Here is a 15,067-nt window from a genome sequence, read left to right as displayed (position 1 = left end):
TGCTTACTATGTGTTGGTGTGCAATAAAGAGTTACTGTATTGTATTGTATTGTGATTTTGTGGAGGTTAATACTTATCTTGTTCGTTAGCTATCATACGTGCAAAACGTCTGCGTCTGTGTGACATTCATGTGCTTTCATGAAGAAACGTGCCCTGCTCCACTTCCACATCAACCTACACATGTCGTATCTATCACCTCGAACTCTTATTTTGAAACGTGTTAGCGTTTTATGTGGTTATTTACTCTCGAAATTGATACCTAATGATTTGATTTAAGTATGTCAAAGTGGAGAAGTGCGGGATACCTGCATGAAAATGAAATGAGTCATACAGACATAGCTATATTGTAAAAGGTTGTTCACCCAGTTCTATTATCACTCCAGCGTTCCCAAAAACACTTTTTAATAAAAGCAAGTCAATAATAATATTAATAATTCAAATTGAAAATATTTACTTTAGTATTTCAGTTTGAATTAATGTGTTTAAGTAGTAAACGAGTTTCAATTTCTTGAATTACTAGAATGAGGGCAAGCTGGCATGAAATTATGATAAAAGCCTCCAAAAGGTTTTCTATTTGTGTTATTGAGTTGGCTAGCCACCGAAATAAAAACTTTACGTAGCTGGGAACATATGACATGCGTAGATATTTGGATTTAATGAACGGTTTAGCCGGATTATTTGATTCAATTATTTAGAAAATACTGTAGACATACAATATGGCAGAACATTAGGTAATTTTAGGTTATAAATTCAATGAACTTCAACCAAATCCATCGAGCCGTTTTAGCTTGAAGGAGTTACAAACATACACACACGCGTACACCCTCACTAACTTTCGCATTTATAATATTACTAGCTATTGCCCTCGACTCCGTCCGCGTAGTATTTGTTTATCGCTATCCCGCGGGAACTACGTATGCCATTTTTCGGGATGAAACTATCCTACATCCTTGCCCGGAACTTAAAACTATCTCCACATCGAATTTCATCTAAATCGGTTCAGCGGTTTAGGCGTGAAGAGGTAACAAACAAACAGACTTACAAACCTTCGCATTTAAGTACATATAGGTAGTATTTATTACTGGGATTAGTGAGATTAAAGATAGGCTGTATTAGGGCCTACTTTCTGAAAGTTCCCAATTTTTATTATATTATTCTATTGGTTTTTATTGTAGCCGTCGCGCGTCGGGAGGCAGTTACTATTTACTTACCCGTGAGGCCTGTAACGTGAATAGATTAGTTTTATGTGAGACAAGTTTTCTTCGATACAATGCCGTTAGGTGGTTTACGGACGCTGTAAAATATGGCCACCTCACTTTTACGAGTGTCGCTTAACATATAGTGCCGTAAAACCGAAAAGGTACCCAAGAAAGCGAGGAGACATCAAAAGCGGTCATTTCGCAGTTCGTTAGCTAATTGGTGCCCTGAGCCTGGATGGCTTTTAATTAAATATGTATAAGCGACGTGATCATTTTACACAAAACAAGTAAAATATTTTTGATGTTCCTGCAACCTCAAAACGGTGGCTTTATGTATATGTTGAAAGTGTAGGACGCCCAATGTTCTCAAGTTATAGCTTTATAACACGTGCTATGTTGGAGATATCTATTAAGAGGCATGGCATGGGTTATTGCAAAATAATGAGTCACTTTACCACTCAAGAACTTAATTTAGTATTAGCAAACAATTTCTTTTACAGCTTTGCAGTATTAGGCGCGCGTAACACAGGCGGCTAAATAAACTACCGTCGTTTGATACGCTAAACGTTCCGACAAAAATTACATATTCAGCTCATTTCAGTGATCTTTTGTGGGTTATTTTTATTTAATTCTAGGCAGGTGCGCCGCGGCCGTGTTTCAACCAATATTTTTGCACGATTACCATGCTGATGAAAAGCCAACAGCGCTCAGAGCATGGCGTTCGTTTCTACACACGTAGTTTTATAAACGAGCAATCGTCAAACAACTCGAAAACGTGCCAATTAAAACCGTTTATTCGAAGTAAAACCGCCGTATTTGGACAAACAAAAGCTGCCGCAATTTGAATTAGAAGTAACAGATACAGCAGATTACGGTCTTTGGCGTAACCAATAAGAATGGATCCCGAATTGCGGTTTCCCCCAATAAATATATCGAGATGAGACCAAGATAAACATATCGAAAAGAGCGGCGGATGGTTTAAAATATGCAGCCTTCCGCGCTTCGTGAAATTCGTGTAAACAAGTGAAGCAGCCCACTGCGGATGAACCTTCGAATATTATTGTCGGCATATTGTAGAAGGGAGACGTTTCTGGGTTTTGTTTGTATTTGTCAAGTCGGGCGATAAATCCATACATAATCGATTACGTGACAAAAGTTGATGTATTAAAGTGTATCTTTTGTATTTAGGAGCTAAGACCTAAGACCTAAGTAAAACGTAGTATTTAAAATAAAAATGTAACAAGCCATGATGATCTCAAAAAACATATAAAGATTTTTATGAAATGACACTTTTCTTTATAAACATAAAGAAAAAATAAACCATCTAGTTACATTAAACGTTTCGTTAGGACGCCATGTTTATCTTATCCCACATGATACAAGCTTTTAGAAATCAATGTCGCTATTAGGTGTCGGGAACAAATAGAAAACGAGGAAACGCAATCCTACTAATTTACCGTCAAATAGAGGGGGCGGTAGGCAAACACCCCACTTACCCCTTGACACAGAGTTACGAAAGACAATGCAATTTTCTGTCTTGTTTGACTGTTACTTACATTAAGAAATAATGAGATACTTTACACCACTTAAAGAATTTAAGCGGCATAAAATTGGAAGTCAGTAGGCGTCTTTTGACGATTGTATTTTAAAGTACCCAATGAACATAATTTAAATCACAGGGCTCACATTGTCAGACTAATAAGTAATTTATACTTTGTTTTTAAAAGTAACTAATACTTCGGTGAGCATGCCAAGTTGCTGAAGACACAACAGCAGTTCTTGAACTGCAATAAATCAAGCGCAACCTGCCACCGACAAAATGTTTGACCATGTAGCTTTTACAGAAGCTGAGCAGGTATTAGAAACAGATTTATCCACCTAGTTATATTTATTACTTATAGAATTCTTACTTATAATTATTACCTATAAAATTCTAATACATATAATAAACTAACATTTAGCTGAGCAACGCGTTTAATTCCAACTGACGACGTTTTATCCACATGAATGACCTACTATGATTCATTCGTTTCAAATACATTCAAAAGTCGGCAATGGCATGACGTGTACCAATTTAGAAGCAGATTGGATCGCAGCAAATTGACTGATCGACTATGATCGGTCGTTTAACATGCGCTACGTATGAAAAATAAAAAATATGTCACACCGAACAGAATTCATATGCAAATATCGAAGCGAACGCGTCCCCGGCTAAAGTTAAACGGCGAGGATAAAAGTTGCGCAAATACGTTTATTTGAGCGAATAAAAATTATCGCTGCAAGCTACCGACATGATGTTAGCCTAGATGCATCGCGATGTTTGTATGGGGCGTCGCAAACAAGCGAAGCACAGTGCAGGCAGTGTAAGAGAGTAAGCGATCTGCAAACAAAAGTCCATCGCGCGGCTAAAATGTGTGTGCCCCGATACGCACGCACCGCCGCACGCGCACACTAAGTTTTGTAATAATAGGCCTCATTCGCTGTTGTCGCTTTAAATTAGGTAATGATCACCCGCTCATCGCCATTTGTATCGTATGTAAAATTCAAATTCAGTTAATTTTGTTATGGTAAAAAGTGTTCGTAATAATTAGTACGGTCGAGGTTATAGTTAACTTTAAACTTTAGTATCTTGTCACTATACGCCTTCTACGTATCACTATTCCTTGTATGTATGTGTTCTTTTATGTGTCACTGCTGTTATAAATATATTCTTTTCTTTCTTTCTTTTGTGTAAACAAAAATATAAACAAATTGGTAACCGCAATACGGTAGTAAAGTGTTGGTATTGACTTGGACTTGATTCGAACCACTCAAAAATACTTTACCCTTATTACGTCGGAATTATATAGTCTTTGAAGCGTTGAGCAAGTCCACGTTTTTACATTCCTGTACTGTAGTTTTGCAAGGATTTACAATAAAATTATATCATCTCGCCAGAGGAAATACTGTTGTGCGTAAAATAGTGGGTACACAAAATCATTCCCTTAACCTAATAGTCAAAATCAAGGCCTAAAAAAAAGTAGTTAGATAGAGGAATAAGATCTGACGATAACTTCTAAATAGTAAAGTTATCTGCTAATGCTAAGACTAAAATAGACGTACTCGTAGAAGATCCACACAGCTGGAGCGTGCGTAGGCATTTAAGTCTGCTAACGGGTAAGAGATTTCATACTCCCCTTATTTAACTATGGCGCAGGTTTCGGCGAGCGTGGCGCAGCGTTGCGGGCGAGCGGAAGTCAGCCCAGCAAGTAATATATTTTTAATTGATGCACACAGCGACCGATGTGTCGGGTAAATATTTACGCGTTGCCTTTGTCCACCGTTTTCAACTCAAAACATGAATTGGTGGAAAAGTGTGCAATTTGCATGTTTAAACTTTCAGTCATTGTAAATATTAACACTGTAATTACGGAAGGGTTGATTGCGAATCTCGTTGGTTAATTTGTAAACAAAGCTCGTGTTTTAATTTGAGTCTTTGATAACGAGGTATCGGATTGTAGGAAACAATTCAGGGTAATAGGGGAGTTTCGCATTCCTATCTAGGGCGTGCTGTGTGGAGGGCAATACAATCATTTTTAATTTCCGTTGTAGGCGCGTCCAGTGCACTGAATACCAATTACTGGACCCGTTACTACTGAGCATGTGGAATGTGAGCTGAGCTGCCGAGTTAATCCTCGGCATGCCTAGTGGAGATTTGTTGAGCTGTGCACTGCAGTGCGCCTGAGCCTGGTGCTTTACGGTTTTTAAGCCGCAGCCGTAGCTTTAAGTGTTTTTTCATTGGTTCATCTGGATATTTTTTGAATTAAAACAACCGTAGGACACAGACATAATTATTGAAATAAAATACATGGGTCGCTCGGAGATTGGCTCAAAACATTTCAGGCATGCCTCGACTACGGAAGCGTGAGTGACTTGTGTTTTGTTTTAACGCGATAAGTACCTACATATTTTTTTAAGGTTTCGTATCTAATAATAAAATAAAAGGTATCCGTGTATATTTTGTTTTTAAAAACAAAAATGACTAAATAACGATACCCCACTCGATGGGGTGGGTAAATTTTTTTTTGAGCCCCCCTTTAGCGTATGGCAGCCCCTTAAAAATATTTAAAAAGATTTTTGACTGTAAAGCCTGTATGACGGACGGACACGTGAGTGACAGCAATAGGATTCCGTTTGGACCCTTCGGGTACTGAACCAACGATGCGCAAAATAAAATTCTTTCATAAATATAAGAAGCCTATTTTTTTACGGAACTAAAGAATAAAAGTTAAAACCAAAACTTAAATATTATTAGGTTTACATGCTGGGTTATGCCGTATTCATAATATTCTATTTTATCTTGCATTAAACTCGCAATAAATGTACGTTTACCCAGCCACTTTCGCAGGGTTTCTAACTATTTTACAAAGTTAGTAATACGCCTTGACATTGTGTGGTGATCGCAACATAAATGTTGGGTTAAACTTGGTGCAGGTGCATCTTAAAGTTTTTCAACTGACGGGGAGACGATGTACTTCGGGGAAGTCGGCGGTAGAACTATTTTAGGTACCTATACAAGTACATACGACTAACCTATTCGATGCAATAGCGATTTGATGCTCAATTACTTAACACAAAATTGCAATTGTATTTCAAATGAAACTGGTGAAATTACTGGCACTTGAGGTATCCCATCTTAGGCCTCTATGTTGGCAACGCATCTGCAATACCCCTGGTGTTGCAGATGTTTATGGGCGGTCGTGATCTCTTACCATCAGAAGACCCACTTGCTCGTTTGCCATCCAGGCGAATAAAAAAAAACTTTTTTTTTGACGTTGAGGCCAAGCAAATAAGACTGTTCAAATTAAATCGTTTTCAATAAATTTAGATCCCATATTTTATTATTGTCCCTACTTTAAGCAGTGTTCGTTCTTCATTAGTTCCTTAAAATTATGGTAGGGGATAATCGAAATAATGAAACCTTATCAAGATTTTCTGTCTAGTTCTGCAAGTTTTAATTGAATTTTGAAAAAAATGTTGTCAAACTTGCTGGCAGCTTTTAATAGTATAGTGAAATTTAAAGCGTCAAAATTGAAGTAAAAAACGAGACAATTTGTCATAAACTTGGAAGGGTCGACTTAAAAAGTACGAAGCTTATTGTCAGCAAAGTTCTTGGTTATCGAAATTTACTTTAAAACAATGTCAAACTGCATGACATCGTCCGTATTTACGCTGCAAGCGACGGGTTGTGGGCAAAGTTTTTACGATAGCCCGTCACTGGGAATATTGTTGGTGCATTAACGTTTAATGCTCTCCACAGTTTCACTGGCTGAAATTTAAAATTGGCTCGCGAAACTGTTGCGGCGATTAGAGGGGATTGTGCGAGAATGAAGTTCCGGGTGAACGTTTCGATCGGTTTTCAATTATGTAGCAGTAACAGTAGACGCATTAATTAAACTGATCAATTATCGCGAAAACAATAATGTTTTGGAACGAAATAATACTTTAATTTAGAAGAACGTCAACTCATAATGGACGAACAATGAAGGAACTCACATTTAAAAATATATACATAGTAATATAAATCATGGACGCAACTATTTCAGTACCACAGACGCCATATTATCCATACTGTAAATATTTAATTCTGAAATGCGAGATAATACCCCAAATTTCCATAAATTATGCCTTAGCCGATGCAACTAGACATAGAAGCGCGCCAAATATCATCCTGCAAACAGTTCGCATAGACAAAGTTGCTTTGCTAAAAGCGATTCCGGTTTTAACGACACAGCCAGTTCTATCTAAAACCTAAGTTTGTATAGTACGTACACATCCTTTAGAAACACCGGGGTCCATCAGAACGGTATCAATTTCCGGACTTCCACTGCCATTTGATTTATGTTTGTTATGACCGTTGTATACTAACTGCCGCAAGCTGGATTACGTTTTTAACCGAACTGCACTTTTCATGTACATATGAAGCGCAAATATTTTGTTTGGTATGGAATATGAAAGTTTTTTTACTATTTACAGTTATGAAAAACTGTACCGAGTAACAAATAATGAAAAAAATCAAAGAGTAAAAAAGGCAAAAAGAGTGTTATATGTAATTAGTTGTTTACTCAACATGTTTAAAATGGCGTGAGTCTCAGTAGATATCTACGTACTAAACCTAAAGTAGATTAATTCTAATATTATTGTATTAAATCTAGTCTAAATTCACTTGTGTTATGGCAAAGTGCTCAATATTGTCCGATAATTAATTAACATATGTCTCACTAGAATCACGAGGGACTTAAGACGTTGTCCTGCGATACATTACGAATGCATGACTACTAAATGCAATAAGATTAATGAGGTTATATAATATGCATGTGAACTAAAGCAAAGTGTGAAACCTGTGAGTGTTTAATTCAAAAATATGGCGATAATAGTCTATCGAACCAAATGAACCCACTGTGGAATCTTTTAACAAAAAAGCCGTCATAGTGAAATCGCATTGCTTGATAAAGTAAATTCATTATGACACTTACCTACTGTGAGAAGGTTCTACGGTGGGTCAGGAATCAAAAAGTTAGGCTGAACAATAGTTAAATCTGGTCGACTTAAAAAATATATGAGTAATTATAAGGTCGGTACTCGTAAAAGGTGTTTAAGTTGATTTACTACCTAATTTATACCTAGGTATTACTTTATCATCAAACAGTTTTAAACTTTGTGTTTTTGGTTATACTGTTTATTAAAATATGTGTGCCTACTTTTATCTTCTTATTTTGTGGTAGCAACAGTAAAAATCGGTTAAATCATACATTATAGCATACTAAATTGAAAATAAAAATTACTGAACCAACCTTTCCTTGTGTCATAAGCTGTTCCTACTTTATCTTGGTAATTGCAATTGGACATTTCGTAATAATAGTTCACAATAACTCACAGCGACGTACTTAGTAACTCCCGCGAAGCACGACTAAAAACCAACTCATACAAGACAAGAAACAAACTCTCGAAACTGCTCCATTTGTTTTACTTACCGCTGTGTGAACACGGCTTTGCAAACTAGCAGAAGCAACATGACTGGTCGTAAAACATGTGAACATAAGTACGTGGAAGTACATGGCAACATAAAAGTGCTACAGACCTAATGCTCAGAAACACTTCTTAGGTGTTGCCAGCACAACCATTTAGTGATTAATGTTTATGTCGTGACACGCCGAATCTCACAGCCGGGATATGAAGAGAGATATAAAGTTCACACAGTACAAGGAAGGCTTGCGCTGTTAGATGTTATGACTATGGAAAAAAACAATGAAAATTTGCAGCACTTTCATGGGGATTCGGCTACAAATGCTTAATCCTGTGTATGAGACTCTGGTGACTGCTAAACACTAATTTAATAAATAAAAACAACGCGAGGATAAAAAGAAAATTTACTTAATAAATCTCAGAGATGATGATCGATTTCCGCTAACTTCTTGTTTTTAAAATATCTGCGTTTTAGTATTTGGTACATAAAGTTTTTTACTAAACTTTCTTTCCGTAACTCACTATCATTAGGTTTTCGTTCACTTGCTTAGAAGCAACGGTCAAAAATGTGTTTTTTTATTTTTCCCGGAAAATAACGTTTTTGCATCCATCATTTTGTTCGCCGGGGGGCAATGACACGAATGCTAGGTTCATTCCAATGCTTCGCTTCCAAAGCTGTACGTTATCTGTCAATCAAGTCAATCAGTCACGTTATTTTTTTATAGGTGTACCTAGGTCTGGGTAAGATCTAGATCTTATAGGTATTTTACTTGGAGTAGATACTCAAGTACAACATTTGCTTACCTAAATAAAACTAAGTCTTAAGTACTGAGGTACTCCTCAGGTCCTTAAATGATTAAATATTCGAGTTTTTCCTATTTATAAAATACTCGCACACTACTAAGTTAAGGAAATGTTTTTGTAACATTACATCTATCACACGTCAAATTATTGTTACGAAGCATTGATTGATGAGTAAAACAGTTTTTAGCTTTTTCATAAACGAATTCAGATCTTTTGTGCTGCCTAATACCGGGAACGTTATTTATTATGTTGTCAAAAGTGATCAATGATGGTTGAAACAATTTATGTAAAAGCATTCACAATAAGATCGATATAAACAGCATATTGTCATGGAAATATATTGAACTAATACATCAAATATTTTTAAAAATCTCACTTGTTCTGAGTCGACGCAGTCACGCTCGTCGTGTACATACCGTAGGCGGGACATAATTTCACGCAAACTAAACACCATTTTCACTTCGCACAACACTATTTGCACATAAATAGAACAAAACAAAAATGTAAATTATGATTAGGCTAGAAATATTGGTGTAATTAGTTAAGTAAAGCACATAATAAGTAACACACAAGCCAGCGAAAGATGAAAGAAGAATGACATTTAAAGTCAGTGAGTCATAAGAAACGTACCCGCGTTTGAGAAACAAATGACGACCGCGCGTTGTTTTTTTTATGCACGGGAATAGTGTCTATTCAGCCATGTCTTAATACCTATAATTATTCTAAAATAGATGAACTTTTTTGGGGCGTTTGATTCGCAAAATAATTCATGTCATCAGTTTAAATAGAAATAAATAAATATTAAAAGCAAAAATGAAAAGGTAACCCGATTTAGATAAGCGCAATTATTGTTTTAAGGACAAACGGACCTAGGTGATATAAAAAGTCATAAGTTAAGTTTTAATTTTTTTTTGATGTGTAGTTTTGAAGTATTTTGATAACTTATAGTTAGTATTCGTTTTGCTATATCTGTTTAATTTATGATTACTGTTATAATATTATGTCATAAAAATACTTTGTACCGTACATTTTATATATTTAAGTAGATATGTATCAACATACTATTGTATGTACGAGTATGTAGGTAGGTAAACTCCTTATTGTAAAAAAAAACAGATGAAATAAGTTTCATACCCTAATATTCCCATTAGGTACTTACTAGGTAGGTTAAGTTTATTAAAAATATAGTAAGTACTAATAAATAAGCACGAGTCCGACTCACACTTCGCCAATTGTCTTCCCTCTCCAGTGAGTCAGTATCTTTTCTAAACAAAGTTAAGGTTGTTACTTAGAATAATCGTAGTGGAAACGTCGCATTCCCAGTCCAGTGGAGCGAAGGTGGCATGAGATAAACACGCGAAGGACCTAGATCTTTCGCTTTGCTAGTTACGCAGCATACGCGAGTAACGCGATGCTCTAGTTTAGCAAAGTGGTATTTATTTATACGTTAATACTGTTATAAAGTAAAATTTGTTTGAAATTTTGCTTCTCGATTTAACTTAAGTTTAAAAAATAAAAACATTGACTTTGACTTTGAAAAAAAATCGCGGCCGCATATTTGTTACATGATCAGGGGTATAATAAGTAGATGCTAAGGAGTAAAATGATACACACACACACACAAACATCACGCCTTTATTCCCAAATGGCGTAGGCAGAGCACACGAAACGTTACCAATTCGGAGCCACTTTTAGCAGCTTTAGTTTTAAAGTTTGACAAAAAGGTACAATAGTGAAAGGTTGCTAGCCATGGTATACCTTAACCTATATCCTCAGTCGCCTCTTACGACATCCACGGAAGAAATGGAGAGGTGTAATTCTAACCCGAAACCACACGGTAAATATTTAAAATGATATTTAAAAGGTCTTTAAGTTGTGTCAGTCCAGTAATGTGGAGAACTTGGTCACAGTTTCTTTAAATAAGTGTCATAAAGAGTTTATATATATATTATAAGTGTCCCATGATAGGTATATTTTATTAATTATACATGTCACAGAAACACTTTTATTTTTTTGTATTTTAATGGGAGCCCCCCTTTAATATTTATTTTATTTTAATTTAATAAACCAATCATGTTTTATTTAACTCCATAAATTCAAAAATTCGCTGGTCGTCGTACCTAACGGAATCCTTTCTTAAACATTATTTCACACCCTTAAAAAAATTCCAATCCCCTACGCCTCAATAATGCGGATAATTGACACTTATGAGTAAGACATTATATGAAAACAAATATTAGTATAAAACAAATTTATGAATATTGGCGTTATGAATTAGAATGATTTGGAGTTTCGAACGTTAGTATAAGAAAATATACGAATAAATTTTTAGTGTGAACGAGGTGTATGATTAGTGATTATGAATTCTGATGATTAGTATAAAAAAAATATGAAGAGTTATCATTATGACGTAAAATGTTATGAGAAAATTTTTCGGACTTCCGTTAATAGGACTTTATTGATTTACTTATGTGAAAAAATGCGCACCCTATAAAAACATAATGATAGTCACGTATTTGGAACAGATGTCAATTACAAGCTGTCCACATTGCTCTGGAGAAGCGGTGAGATCGAATTCCAATTGCAGACGCATCTGTCCGCTAATGAACGATGGTACGTGCATACTGTCTAACTGCAGTTAGGTACTTCTGACACCTACGTGTCTATGCCCTCCTGGTATTTGTGGAACGTTACCTTAGAAATCCTCAAACGAATGCAAATGCAAATTTATAACTACACAAACAAGTAGGTAGAAATCGCACGATTAATTTATCAAAAATTACGAATTATTCATTTATATTTTTTTTTTCAGTATTCTTATTGATAGCTCTAGTTCTGTTTATCACAAAATATTTATGATTGTATCGTTTGTCACGCCCTCGATGCTTTAACACCGCTGCTGACTTTGTCAGAAATGGTGACGCAATGGCATCATGCCATTTTGCCCCCTAAATAGTTTTAGGGGCTGTTTCACCATCCAATGATTAGTGTTAACTGACGGTTAAAAGTGATGCCGTCTCCATCTATTCGAACAAAACAAATAGAGACGGCATCACATTTAGCCTGCGCGGTATTTATTGTATGGGCCATAATGATTTTTTTGAATCGGATACCTTATAAATCTATCTACGGTCCTAATGCGTAGGTAATCGTTTGCAGGCGTAAAGTATTCATAAAATAATGAGGAGATGTGCCTAGCAGTGGGACGTAATAGGCTGGGATGGTGTTGATAAGCATAATTTTAACGAACCGATTTCTACACCCACAATATTCTTTAGGTACCTAGATTTTCATCAAAATCTTAAAAAACTTGTGGGAACGTCGCAGAATATTGTATTTTTATACAAACTTGTGTTTACCCGCGGCTTCGCACACGTAAATCATTAGATCCAGCAGCTGATTCAAATTTCGGGATTTTTAAAAATTCCCGTGGGAATCCCCGAAAAATAAATCGTAGTTTTTATTGACGTCACATTAAAAACAATCATGTCAAATTTCATGACTCTAAGCCCAGCGGTTGTTGTTTAGAGATTTTATCCCCATCCCGTGGGAATATCTGGATAAAAAGTATCCTATGTTTTAATCCAGGTTAAAAACTAACTTTATGCCAAATTTCATCTAAATCCGTCTAGCCGTTTCGGCGTGAAAAAGTAACAAACATACTCACTCACTCACAAACTTTCACATTTAGGGGCTGTTTCACCATGTTTCATTGATTAGTGTTAACTGACGGTTAAATGTGATGCCGTTTCTATTTGTTTTGTTCGAATAGACAGAGACGGCATTACATTTAACCGTCAGTTAACACTAATCAATGGATGGTGAAACAGCCCCTTCTAATATTAGTAGGATAACTGCTCGTTTACTTAATACTGGATTGGATACTTAAGTTCGAGTAACTAAGAAGCTTAAGCTTTTACATGGGAATAAAAGTAATGCAATAACTGCAATATCATTAAGTAAAGGGGATTGTTTCTTGGCCAGCGACTAGTAAATTGACTTAAGTATTCATGGACTGGTGAATAAGTGATGGAGCGGGATGCGATCACATTAGCCCGACTTCAATGATCGGGATAAGTTACTGAACCGCTGCGTCCGGCTTTTACTACTACATAACATATAATAACAATAAAAATATAATGTACTAGGAGACGCTAGGAGAGAAGGTAAGTAATTTATGTGGCGGAGTTTAGATTCCGCTATGCAAATTGTAGAGGTATTATTTAGATAAGTTATTTTTTATGTATGATCTTGTAGTGATTTAAATAACTTATTGAATTGTTTCACAGTTTTGTTCAGGTTTCCTCACGATGTTTTCCTTCACCGTAAAGCTCGTGGTAAATTTCAAATGTACCGCACATGAATTTCGAAAAACTCAGAGGTGCGAGCCGGGGTTTGAACCCACGATCCTCGCAGAATATTGTATACTTCTTTTTAAAATACAGGCTATTATTTAACAACCTATAAGCAAGTAAATCCGATACGGCTCCACAGCAAGCAAAATAGGTATGAAATATTTATTTTTTTCTATTCATTTTACAATACCTCTACTAGAGCAAATAATCTCAAATAGAACAGCCCTCTATGTATGTAGTAGTCGTTATTAGACTCGTATTTCAACATGAATTTTACACATGCGTTGGAGAACAACACAAAGCATGCAAAGCTTCTTTAAATATTCCTTTCCTTCATAATCAAAGTGCTGCGTTCGCAAGATAAGAATTCCCAACGCGCCAGAACATTAACTGCGGATGTATGTAGCAGTCTCCGCAGAATGGGAATAATTTCACTCAGTTAGCTATTTATCAAAATTCCGAGCGAAAGAAGCGAGCACACTCAATTTTACAAGGCAGTACCGCAACCGTACGCACTCTGTAATTTATGCACCTAAGCCGAGAAATACACGATTCGGCAAAGCGACGCGCTGTGACGATCTAGCATTTATCAGGAATACGTACGCTTGTTTATAGAGTTTGTAGGAAATAGAATTATATACCTATTAGTTTTTAAGTTTGATAAGGTCGAATTTCACATGTTGAATTTTCCTTTCATAACAATTTAATTGACAATTAATTGTTATTTGATTCTGTGCCTATGTGGAATTATGGAATAAATTTCATTTAATTTTATTTTTTCATAATCGGGTTGCCTTGAAATTTGGTAGCAATATGTAGTATGCATAGTGATTCACATAATTCATTCACAATTTATAATTCATAATTCATTTATTTGCAATAACGGACGATAAGTAAAAGAATATCAATTAGAATCATTTAAACTACTTATTTTTATCTACGTACCCGGGTGATTGAGCTTTGTTATCGGTGACAACAAATTCGAAGAACACAACCCAGAGATGAGACCTAGCTTGATCGGAGTTAGGCTCGAAAACTAAAAATAAATATTTTTTTATTGAAATCATTGGTGCTGTTTTCGAGTTGTCAAGATATTTTGTTTAATTGTATTGGATAATTTTGCCGGCGTAGGTATCAAGATATTTTTTGAGATTTGAAGACAAAATAAATAAGTCAGCATTATTTATTTTGGCTCAAGCCACCGGAGCTAAAACTCCTTTTTTTATTTAATTACTATGTTGAACGCCACAGTGCGTGTACTCTCAAACGTCCCGTGTGATTTTTCTTATACTCAGCCGTTCAGGCTATAACCATGAGTATACGAAAATTTTCCACCGCCTTAAGATATTCTTATGAAAGAATTGTTAGCTTAGGTAAATCCGGAAACTGCTATGATTTCAGATTTACCTAATCTTTGACTTATAATGTACTTTACTTTCACCCTTCGCAGAAACTGGTTCGATATTTTATGAACATACACAACGACGGGATTTTATTAAAATTCTATTAGTATAATCTTGTTTAAAGTGTCGTTGTCCTATCATTATGCCATTTATATTCACATCATTTATTATTTAGCAAAAAGTATTAGAAAAAATAGAGAAGGCAAAGTCATTGATTTCGGGATCTATCAACTAAAATCTCGAAATTTTAACCCCTAAGATAAGAGACGTGACAATTGGCACTGATGTTTTATGCTACCAA

The 15,067-nt window shown here is 35.7% G+C and overlaps 1 protein-coding gene across 9 annotated transcripts in view; it reads right to left on the bottom strand.

Annotated features, from left to right (window-relative positions):
- Positions 1-15,067, bottom strand: part of heph (polypyrimidine tract-binding protein 1 heph) — a 458,299-nt gene that overhangs the window by 92,248 nt on the left and 350,984 nt on the right. Inside the window, exon 1 of one of the 9 annotated variants that reach the window (XM_074094994.1) lies at positions 9,385-9,606. The exons of the other annotated variants lie outside the window; for them this stretch is intronic. Coding sequence (XP_073951095.1) covers positions 9,385-9,462 — 78 coding nt within the window. The 5' untranslated portion in view covers positions 9,463-9,606. Of the gene's footprint in view, positions 1-9,384; positions 9,607-15,067 lie in introns of those variants that run through there. 9 annotated transcript variants of the gene reach the window in all.

The sequence above is a fragment of the Choristoneura fumiferana genome, chromosome 12 (assembly GCF_025370935.1).
Source record: "Choristoneura fumiferana chromosome 12, NRCan_CFum_1, whole genome shotgun sequence".
Taxonomy (NCBI): Eukaryota; Metazoa; Arthropoda; class Insecta; order Lepidoptera; family Tortricidae; genus Choristoneura; species Choristoneura fumiferana.
Note: the sequence above shows the minus strand (reverse complement) of the source record. Positions and strands in the feature narration are given on the sequence as shown.